The sequence below is a fragment of the Acomys minous genome (genome assembly GCF_964271855.1).
Source record: "Acomys minous genome assembly, chromosome: 14".
In the NCBI taxonomy this organism is placed as follows: Eukaryota; Metazoa; Chordata; class Mammalia; order Rodentia; family Muridae; genus Acomys; species Acomys minous.
In genome coordinates, this window is record NC_140496.1 from 112872574 (window position 1) to 112884127 (window position 11554).

At 40.2% G+C, this 11554-nt stretch overlaps 1 protein-coding gene across 1 annotated transcript in view; it reads left to right on the top strand.

Annotated features, from left to right (window-relative positions):
- WLS (Wnt ligand secretion mediator) overlaps nucleotides 1-1375 on the top strand; it is a 97736-nt gene extending 96361 nt beyond the window's left edge. The window contains exon 12 of the mRNA XM_084756593.1: nucleotides 554-1375. Within this exon, the coding sequence (XP_084612719.1) occupies nucleotides 554-663 (110 nt within the window). The 3' untranslated portion in view covers nucleotides 664-1375. The remainder of the gene's footprint in view (nucleotides 1-553) is intronic.
- Nucleotides 1376-11554: the final 10179 nt, after the last annotated feature.

Here is an 11554-nt window from a genome sequence, read left to right on the forward strand (position 1 = left end):
TAGGGAGTCCTGAGGGGCTTGCCCTAGTACTTGGTTGGAGTAGGCAGGTCTTGTTTGTAGGAGACACAGTTATTGTACATTATCATCAGTAGCTGCTATGTGCTACTCACCCCTGCACAACCACTGTGAGGTCTCCACTGCATTGCCCTGGAAGCCAGATGCTGTTCACCAGACTTCACTGCTGTGCTGTTATGTACCTGTTCCTCCGTGGAGGTGGGGGTTGGTGCTCTTGCTTTTCTTTCCCAGGCTCTTCATCTATTTAGCTTGTATGATCATAGCTGACTGCACCTTAGCCTGCTCTTATGAGTATTAAATAAGATTGGATAATAAGTGTTTATAATAGCATTAAGTACAAGGTAAGCTTTCATTAAATGTTAATAATACTATGAGTGATATCAGCAGTGATTTAATCATATTATTAATGACCTGTCTGTGGGCCAAAAGTGATATAACAAATTCTAAGCAGAAAGGTTGAGAGAGCCTATCAGGTATAGAATGTGAGGTGGCTCTCCTTCATCCTTCAACAAGTATAACACCAAACAACTTGTTTCAGGTGACCTGGGTGTCCACAGTGGAGAAGAACTTCAGCTCACCACCACAATCACCCATGTAGATGGACCGACTGAGATCTACAAGTTGGCCCGTAAAGAAGCACAGGAATAAGAGGCTATGGTACGGCACTGGGCTGGAATTGTCTCTCTGTCCAGCCTCTTCCCCTGGAGCGGGGAGCCTACTATACAGAGCTCAGTGAAAAGTGAATGCTCAGTGCTTCTTAGGTATGGTTTCTTAGACCAATGGATTGACATTTGTCAGATGACTTCTGATGGTGGCTGTTGCAAGACTTCTGCCACTAACATATAGCGAATGATAACAAAAACTGGCATGACATATTTTCTATGGTCTTTGTTAATTAGTGACATAGCAACATCTGTAGCAGGTGGGTTAGTAACCCTCACATGGAGGGTGTACTTCTTGGGATGGTTTGGGCCAATGGGGACTATATTGAGTAGATTATGACCTTTTTTCTGTTTTAGATTCTGGGATATGTTTAATCATTCTTTGCAGTCCAACATTTGCTGACTTTTTACCCTCCCTCACAGATGCTTTTTTTCTATTTATATCACCAAGTAGCCAACTGAGTTATTATTTAAGTTGTTGGTGCAAATGTGTCCACTTTTTAAAAAGTGGCTTACTATAAAATAACCAAATTTCATTAGAAATTCTATCCTGCCAAAGGCATTTCAACTTTGAAACAAAATTGCTGTATCTGATACTAATCTGTCTCGTTGGATATGGATTTTGAGAAATACTTGCTAAACTACCCAAGTAGGATGTTCAATATTAAATGGCCTTTGGGTCCTAAAAACTTTTTTAACTTCTTGCTTAAAATGTGTTTTCTTTTGATAAGAGTCTTCAAATAACCTCCAAAACTGTAAATCCAATCATTTAAATTAAAAGAATGTAAATATGTACACCTTCCTGCCACAGCAATGCTCAGACATACAGATAAAAGCCTTCTGGATCTTGCAGTGGCCAGAACTGCAGGCAGAAACAGCCTGACTATCTGTTCCTGGAGGTGAAGCAATACTTTCTGCAGCAGGTAGTAACCCTTTCTAGGCCAGGAAGGAATACTTGCATACATGAGGAATCAGATGTTTAGACCCTCATACACACAGTCTTATTTCCATACCCCCTAATAGGGTATATAATGCCTATGACATTTTGTTTGCCTTTGTTTTGTTTGTGCTCCTCTTTATTTTTCATGCTAAAGAAGCCACATGGCATAGCAGATAAAACATTGGATCCTGAATTTAGAAGGCAGTTTCTATCAAAGGTCTGTCATGCAGTACTTGTGTGACCTTGTTCAAGCTGTCTGACATGGCTATTCCCTCACTTACAAGCTAGCATTCATGAAATGTAACTATGCAGGGTCACAGTGAAAAAAAATAAGTCATATACATGGAAATGCTTCATCAATTATACAATCATATCAATAGATTCACTTTGCAGTCTAACAAAATTTCATGAGAGTCATTTTTTAGACATTGCTGACTGAAACAAGTTTTGTGGTACATTCTGTTTAATTGACCTACCTGGCAAACCCCATCCGGACTTTTTTCTTACTTTGACTAGAACAGTGGTAAACAGTGACAGAGAAAATTCTTAGGTGTTTTCTGTTGTCTTTATGCTTTTTTCTAACCTGGTGAATGTTGGATAGCTATGTGGTCCATTGTACCCAGCATCCACTTACTGATCTTCCACATGAGTATAAAGAATCAAGTATGGCCTGTACTTCTGTTTCTATTAGGGAAGATAAAGTTCAAGCACTATAGTGATCTCTCCTTCTAAAATATGGAGTGAGGTGTCTCTATTTTTTAGGATGGGATAAGAAACCAAGATAACATTTAAAAAGTATTCTTTTTCCAAGGGCCAAATGATAGTGGGTAAAGTACAGAAAAGCCATAGAAGCAATGTAATATGGAAAAGGTTTATATAAGGCTAAGTGTCAAGCCTAGATGGTATGTAGAATGACACAATATAAACCCTTGCCCTTGGAGCCAAAATAAGTATGGTTTTCAATGTCATAGTAAGCACTACCAGAGTGCCTCAAGTTTTAGACAGAGAAGTGATGTGGTTAGCATCACCTCTGAAACAAGAGAAGGCTTGATGGGCCCAGCAACAAGTTTACAGGCCAGAACCAGTCAGCAGCATGATGGAGGGTTATTTTGGAGATAAAGCAGAGAAGTCATGGTTTGAATGTTCTTAATGTGATCTTCATAAAGAAGCAAAGAACAAAGTCAGATTTCAGAACCTTGCTGGGCAGTAGACTATCATGTCCCTTTGCTCAAGTAAAGATTCCTGGATAAGATGTCCATATGTCCATAAATAGAAGAAGCCAGCCAGGCTTGGTGCCACACACCTTTAATCCCAGCACTCAGGGAGGCAGAGGCAGGTGGATCACTGTGAGTTTGAGGCCAGCCTGGTCTACAAAGCAAGTCCAGGAACACCAATACTACACAGAGAAACTCTGTCTCAAAAAACCAAAAAAAATGAAATAAAAGAAAAGAAAAAAAAACAGAAGTAGGAAGAGGAAGAGGAGGGAAAAAGAAGAAGGAGCAGAAGCAGCAGCCAAGGTTAGCTCAACTAGGACTTTTCTAGAATAGTTCATGGTTCCCTTGAAAAATTGCATTACCCCAGAAAGAATGGGCTTCAGTATAGCTCTAATGGAGCTCAGCTTCAGGGACTCATGTTTCCCCTGAGTTTGATTTACAAGTCTCTCTCATCACAACCAGAGGCAGTATGTCCTACTGCCATTCCAATTATCCAGGAGTCTTGTCAAACAACATGACCTTGTGAATAGTAGTCAGTCTGCAAAGGAAGGAGAGCACTCTGAGCTAGGTAAACCATTGAAAAACATCTACCATAATGGGAATGAAGAAGGACTCGTTTGTTTGCACTGAGTTTTAGTTATCACTTCCTGGAGGGAACAATGAGCATAGTGTTCATAATGGACTTTGCCACCATTGTCATCAAGTATGAGAAGTATGCCTGGGCAGAGTATCGAAGCATCACGTAAGATCACAGCAATGTGCTGCCATTGCATGCGGAATGGCCACATTCAGTAATAGAGAAAAATGAGGTAGGTTAAGAAAAAACATGGTAGACTGGAGAGGTGGCTCAGCAGTTAAGAGCACTGACTACTCTTCCTGAGGACCTGGGTTCAATTTCCAGCACCCACATGGCAGCTCACAACTGTCTGTAACTCCAAGATCTGAAACCCACAGACATACATGAAGGCAAAACATCAGTGCACATAAAATAAAGATAAATAAATAATTTTTTAAAAAGAAAAGAAAGAGTATGTGGGTTTCATAAATCAAAGAACCAGAGTGATGCAAACAAGGCAGTGCTGGGCTACCTGAGGCTCAGAAGTGAATGGAGCCTAATGGATGTGGTTTGGGGTATGTATGCTCTTCATATGTACTGGGGGAAAAGTTGGGCAGAGAAGCAGAGTAGAGTCGATGGTTGGATAGTCTGGCCAGCAAGGAGGAAGATGGTTAGAGCAACCCTGAGTGGAGCCTTAAGGAGGCACTGATTTTGAAATTTGTGACCAGCCATTAAGGAAAGACAGTGATAAAATGAAACAAAACCCAAAGAATGTCAGTGATTAAAAGCTAGAAACAAGTTGAGGGTTTAGCTCTGAAGGATTGAAAGAACATTTTAATTGAACAGTAGAGAAATACTAGGTAGACAGTGAAGGAGAAAATTGAGGTCAAAAGGAAAAAGTTTGCAGCCCTTGGAGGGTCACAAAGAGAGCCTCAGCTCTAAGGATGCAGATGAAGCCTAGCCAGCTACAGTCTTCAGAAAATATCCTGGAATCTCCTCAAAAAGTGAGAAAAGACTATTAGAGATAGTCGGATCTGGGAAAAAATAGCCGTGAGTATCAGTTTAATATACACATCACTGTGACGCCCACGCCACCATGGTACCAAGTCAAGGGCGAGGGACTGTGGATTTAACTCACACACACATACACACACAATAACACAGCGGGTCCTTCTTGCTAAGAGAGCAGCAGTAGCAGTGGCAGTAGCAGCAGCAGCAACCTTTATTCAGTGTTCAAAGAGCCTTCTTATAGGCAGCAAAACAGGAATGCCACTCGAAGGTAAAATCCCTCAAGAGGTGATTGCACACAGGAGCAAAAGTCCCGAGGAGGGGAGGGGTGCGTTCTCAGAGCAGTAAACATGACTAGCTAACCAACATAAACCAGACACCGAAGCTGCTAGAAACAGGACATGAAACAGCAAGACAGGCAGGCAGCCCAGTTGGGCCTGGTTCCTACATATCACTACAAAAAATAATTGTCATATAACCTTAGGAATATTTCAGAAAAGTATAAAAGATTGCAAGCATCAGTGCATAAAATAAGATTCACCAATATATTCAACAAATGAGTATAAAATAAAATCACTTTCATTTGGCTGTTATATTGGGGTTTTGTATGTATGTAATTCCTCCATTTTCCCCTTTGGGGAAAAGAATATTCATCAAAATGAAGTAAATGGTTCCACCTATGACTCTCATGTATTTTTATCATCTCTCAGAAGTGAGATAATCACTCACACAATTCTGGTGCCTGAGTTCAGGCCATACAGAGCCTGTGCAAGGGCCTCTGGAAACTGAGCTTCTCGTGTGACATACAGAGTGAAGCACCAACTGTCCTTTAGCTCCACCATCCTTGACATGGCCTTCTGTTGAGTAATCACTGAGGCTAACAGGAAGTAGAAGGAATTTTTTAGTGGATGCAAAGAAATGGGTACTTTTAAAAGAGATCTTGCTTACTGTTATATCAAGTAGCTATTTTTGTGTAGTGTAGGATTGTGGTCAGGGAAAGTGATTGAGTTCAGTGAAGACATGTTACTGATCCTGGTCTCCCTCTGAATGACACATGAGCCATTGTTCTTCAGAATTGCCTTCTTGGTTTGAGTTTACTTTCTTTCCATTCATGCATTCATCCTCAGGGCAGGTGATGAAGCCAAGGTGCTCATTCATACTGACTCTCATGACTATGCTCTTGCACCTTTATCCCCTAGTAACATTTTATCCTGACATGTTTACAAGAACATTTCTTACTTGTGTAAGTTTATTTTCACTCTGTATTAGTTACTTTCCTATTTCTGTGATAAAACACCACAACAAATACATTTTATAGAAGGAAAGTTTAATTTGTGTTTATTTTTCATGGCAGGGAGACATGTCAGCAATATGCAGGCGTGGTAGCAGGAACAGAAAGTTAGCTTACATCTCAACCACAAGCACAAAGTAGGGAAAAAAAACTGAAAGTAGGGGGAACTTTTAAACTTTTAAATCTGGCCTTCAGTGACATACTAACTCAGCAAGGCTGCACCTTCTAACACTCAGCAAGTACACTAACTGTATTCAAATATCATTTGTCACATTCTTTCTTCTGAGAACCGATTGATTTCTTGTTTCTGGAATTCTTGGTTTGTAACTACATCAGTAGCCCCTTTTCTGCTGACATCAGAGGAGCCTTCCAGTGATCTTTAAATTATTTTGTGTAAAGAGTTTCCTCTTTTCTCATCAATGTACTTAGCTCTTAGAGTTAACAATGCCCCTCAGTGCTTGTATCAGGCCTTTCCTTCCTAACTTTTCACTTTTTTCTATTGACTGCTCCTTTCCGTAGCTCCATGTGCACTCCTTCAGAAATAATTTTCATACAGTATCCTCATTACTGTTGTTTAACTTCAGTTTTGTTTCTCATTATCCCAAAATAATACTCAAAAAAACAGTGTTCTGACTGTAACAGATTATTGTGAAAATGATACTTCCCATATGTGGTGGTTTGAATAGGTAAGGCCCTCATAGACTAATGAATTTGAATGTTTGGCCATTGGGAGTGGCAGTATTAGGAGTGTGGACTTCTTGGAGTAGGTGTGGCCTTGTTGAAGGAAATGTTATCATTGTGGGTGGGTTTTGAGGTCGTATATACTAGAGCTATACCGGTGCTGTTCACAGTTGCTTCTCAGCTCTTTCCCCAGTACCATGTCTACCTTCATGCTGCCATAATGATAATGGACAAAACATTTCAAACTGTAAGACAGCCCCAATTAAATGATTTCCTGTACAAGAATTACTGTGGTCATGGTTTCTCTTCACAGCAATAAGTCACTGTGCTAAAAACCAAAATCTTTAGACAAAGCACATTTTTATTAGTTCTCATGACTTGTGACCATGTTATCACTAATACACATAGAGATTTAAATATTATTATCAATGTTGTATACATGATCTCACACTGAAGCCCATTACTTATTGGAATCCTATTGTTTATCCTCTGAAATAAGTGATACATATGAGCCACCACACTTGGCTCATTTTTTTTCTTAATTTTAGAAATGTACACCTGTCTCTTTACTTTTATCACACACAAATTCAGTGAGTGGAGTGTACCTTTAGATTTTAAGTAAATTTTGCTTATAATGTTAACTTTCTTTCGAAGAACAAGGTGCTTTCAATTGTTGGTGAAGACTTTCATGGGACATGCCTTTTGGGCTAGTGCCCAATTATAAGTGAGTATATACCATGTGAGTCTTTCTGCTTCTGGGTTAACTCACTCAGTATGATCATTTCTAGTTCCATCCATTTGTCCACAAATTTCTGGATTTCCTTGTTTTTAATAGCTGAGTAGTATTCCATAGTGTAAATGTACCACAGTTTCTTTATCCATTCTTCAACTGAGGGCCATTTAGGCTGTTTCCAGGTTCTGGTTATTACGAAGAAGGCTGCTATGAACATGGTTGAGCATATGTCCTTGTTATGTGGTGGAGCATTTTCTGGGTATATTCCAAGGAGATTTTGATAGATGTGAGGACTTCCTACTGGGACTCTAGGTAAGAGAAATGTAGGAGATGGGGAAATAGAAAAATCCAGAGGGTCTTATAAACTCTGATCTAGCCAGTGGACAGGACATTCTCCACAGTTATGTGGAGAGTGGGGACTAACTGTAATATGAACTCTGGTGCCCCATATTTGACAACCTCCTTTTGGTTGGGGAGGCCTGGTAGCACTCAAAGAAAGAATAAGCAGGCTACCAAGATGAGACTTGATAGCCTATAACCATAGGCTCAGTCAGTTGTTGGGATATATACATATACATTTACTCAAGACAAAGACTTGACCTTTGGTACATCTAGTTCTGTCCTGTACAAACATACAAAACACATTTTAAAAAATAGTTTATCAGGAGCTAGAGAGATAGCTCAGTGATTATGAACTCTGGGTCTTCCAGAGGACCCAAGATCAGTTCTTAGCACCCACGTTTGGTAGCTTACAGATTCATCTAACTCCAGCACTAGGGGATCCAATGCCATCTACCAGCACCTACATTCACATGTACACACTACCCGCTCCACACACATAATTAAAGTCTAAAATATTTTTTTAAAAGAAAGTCACCGCAGTTAAGTGCTATTACCTGCTTGCAGTCAGTGTCATGTTTCATAAGCTCTGATCCTCAGGGTTATAAAGTGAGGTATCTAAGACCTTGTATGTTGAAGAGATAGGGGGAACTGCAGGGACATGTCAACATTTGAAGTATACAGTTATGTCTGTAGAAAACATTTTTAAATTCATTTTAAGGTGCAACTCAAATAGCATTATCACCAGAAATACCTCATCTGTGGGAACTACCAGCCTTTTCTTGACTTCGATAGGCAAAGCAAGTACCTTCCTCTGCTGGCCACAAAAATAAATGACAGCTATCTTTCAGATCTGGGGAAATTAGTCACTCCTAAAATTTCTGCATTTTAGTGAGTTCTGGTCTGTGCTCTGGGCCCTCATGACCTCTCCTTTGCAGCCCTACAAGAACTAGGTGATTGTCCTGATTGCAAGAGTAGAAGATGATGCCAGTGATGTCCACACACATTGGGTACATGATCTAGATTTTCCATGGAACAAGTACTGATTTCAGGCCAGTGACCTGAGTTTCACATACATCACCCTCACAAATGGTGGTGTAAATAAATGGCACTTGCTGATGCTGCAGCTTCTGCAGTGACCTTCCCCCATGTCTCTCCTTGCCTCTTTTGAAGCAAATGTGTCCTGGAAATTCTTTCCATTGGGGTGAGTCAAGTTTAGGAGCGTGTGCTTATTTGCATAATGTTCTGGTGGACTGTATACAATTTATGCTTGTTCATTCAAATGCTGATTTCTCCACCCCTTTATCTGGTTTAATCTGGACATTGCATTGTGATGTTTATTCTAAGAATCTCCTGAGTCCAGTTTGTGTAAACATGCCACCATTTGTTCTCTGTATTGCCGATAAACGCCAACTAGCCAATGCTGAGCAATAATAGAGAATGGGGGGGACATCTTGGTCCAGTGAGGGGAGGAGAAAGAACAGAAGGACAGGAGGGATACTCATGGAGAGGACTGGGAAGCATCAGAAGGAATGAGCCAGACCTAGGATATGAATAAAAGGCAAGTATAATGTGAGAAATCTGAATGGGAGGAAACTATACTAGCTTAGGGGTTTAGGATGGAATAATTATTGCATAGCATTATGCTGTAAGCTAATTAAACATATCCTATCTCTCTGTGTGGTTGTTTGGGTATAAAGCTGGTTAAGGAGTAACTGTTGATTATATTAATATTATAAATCAATATTAAATATTCATAATCATTCAACATGTACTCTTCCCAGCTAAAGGGTACTGCTTTAGGGATGCTGAGAGGCACAAGGCGGCTGCAATGATATATTTGACACCATGTCTGGGCACATAAAGATGTTATATAGGCAACAGAAGGTGCAGAAAATGCTACTTGGAGAATTTCCATTATAGAAATATTTTGTTTGTGAAAAGTTTGACAAAGGAGGCTATCCCTGAACTCCTATTGAGTTCTTCCCAAAGGTAGATCTGAGACAGAGATTTGGGTGCAACTTTGGGAACTTGAAAGGCTATAAAAGAAACAGATAAGGAACAGAAGTGGAGAACAGGGCAAAGTGAAGATTACTTATGTTGGAACCTCTGAGCAGCTGTTAGAAGCTAAAACATTGGACGATTATACAGAGGAAGCTGAGAGAAGTAACCAACCACTCCCACTAATTCAGCCCTGACTGTTAACTACATGGAACTAGTGTTGGTGTAAAAAAACATTAATAGGTGCCTTTTGGCCTCAAGGGTTAGGGTTAGGCTTAAGATTGGGGGTTAGGGTTAGGGTTCTTAGGGTTATAATTATGGTTATTATTAGGGTTCTTAGGGTTATAGTTAGGCTAAACTCTAGCCTAGAGTTTAGGATAGAGGGGCTAGAGAGATGGCTCAGAGGTTAGGAGCGCTGCTTGTTCTTCCAAGGGTCCTGAGTTCAATTCCCAGAAACCACATAGTGGCTCACAACCATCTATAGTGAGATCTGGTGCCCTCTTCTGGCCTACAGGCATAGGTGCAGGCAAAACACTATGTAATATATAAATACATCTTAAAAAAGAAAAAATAATTTGGGATAGAAACTTAAGCCAGCAACTGCAAACATGCAGAAACATTGTTTTCTGTCTTTCTCTCATGCTTGGTCTCATGCTCAGCTATCTTATCCATTCCAGGCCCACTTGCTTAGAGATATTGCCAACTCAGTGGAAGACCCTTCCCACATCAATAAACAAAATCCTATAAACATAGAAATGTACCATTCTCATCTGTGTATGCCCTCAGCTGATGTTCCCTCAGATAACTCTAGGCTGTGTCATGTTGACATATGAGGCTAATTAGGACAAAGAGACAATATATGACAAGATTTCAAATATCCAAAACCACTGTATTAATCATATTAATAACTTAAGTAGCAAAAACTCTAACAATGGTTATAGAAACAAGCACAGATATGCCAAGAAATGTGGAAAGGGGAGCCTCTAAGATCAAGAAGAGAAAGCTGAAACTGTTTCTCCTCAGAAAGTCTCCCAAGCCAATAAAAACTCAAGGAATGTGTAACAGAAAAATTTTCACAAGGTAAATTTTGTGTAAGTCCATTATTTTCTAGAGAAACAATGCTATAAGTAGATTATACTTAATAAAATCACATGACATGGACACTGACAAAACAAGTCACAAACACACCCCTTCAAATATGCTATGGTCGCTTAAGCAAGAGCTGTAAGATTCTAATCCAAATCGAAATCCAAGATACCACTTGCCAGCACTCATCCTGTGCACTCTGGTTCTCTCATTTGCCAATAGTAGAAACTGGGTTGGCTGAGGAGGGGTGAATTGGACAGATTCACTTAAAGCCAGATACTAGAAAAAAGTATGCCTCTTTGAATTTGGTAACTTGCCTTCCATAGATACACCAAAAGCATGTTGACTTTGAGTAAAACAAAAATGTTTCTTGAAGGAGAGATAAACCTTTTTTTTAGGATCCCAAGTATGGGATTGGAACAGTCTTGTGAGAGAACAGGTGAGGTTAATCCACTAGAAGACCAACCACCTCGTGCAGGAGCTTGATTGTTGCCAGCTGAAAAGATCCCGCGAACAGACACTGGGAGGAGATATATAAATGAGCTGAAAACTGGAGTCGGGGCTTTTTGGAGACTTCAGATAGTTTTGGCTGTTCATCGCTGCACTTCGAGACGCTCCTAGAGAGAACCGCTCAAGGAAAGGCTCCGGGGCTCCGGGCTCCTGCTGAGGTTCTGAGTTCTGGTTACTCTGATTACGCCAGGAGAATCGCTCTTCCGAACTGATATACTTACAGTTTTGTTATGGTGTTCCTTAATCCTCATTTCCTATTGTTTTGGTTAGTTGGGTTATAAGTGATGTATGTTTGGTTAATAAGTTGTAATAAAAATATTGGTTAAGAAAATTGAGCCTACAGTTTCTACATGAAGCTCCCTGCTACCAATGCTGTGCACAGATGACCCCTATAAGAACAAAGTTACTCAGAGGCCAACACCTGGGTCCAGGGAGTTGAAAGAACAGATGGGAACTCACAGGGAACTGAATCTGGCCACAGAATCCTACCTAGCCCTGGGGAGGACTCACCACTCTGC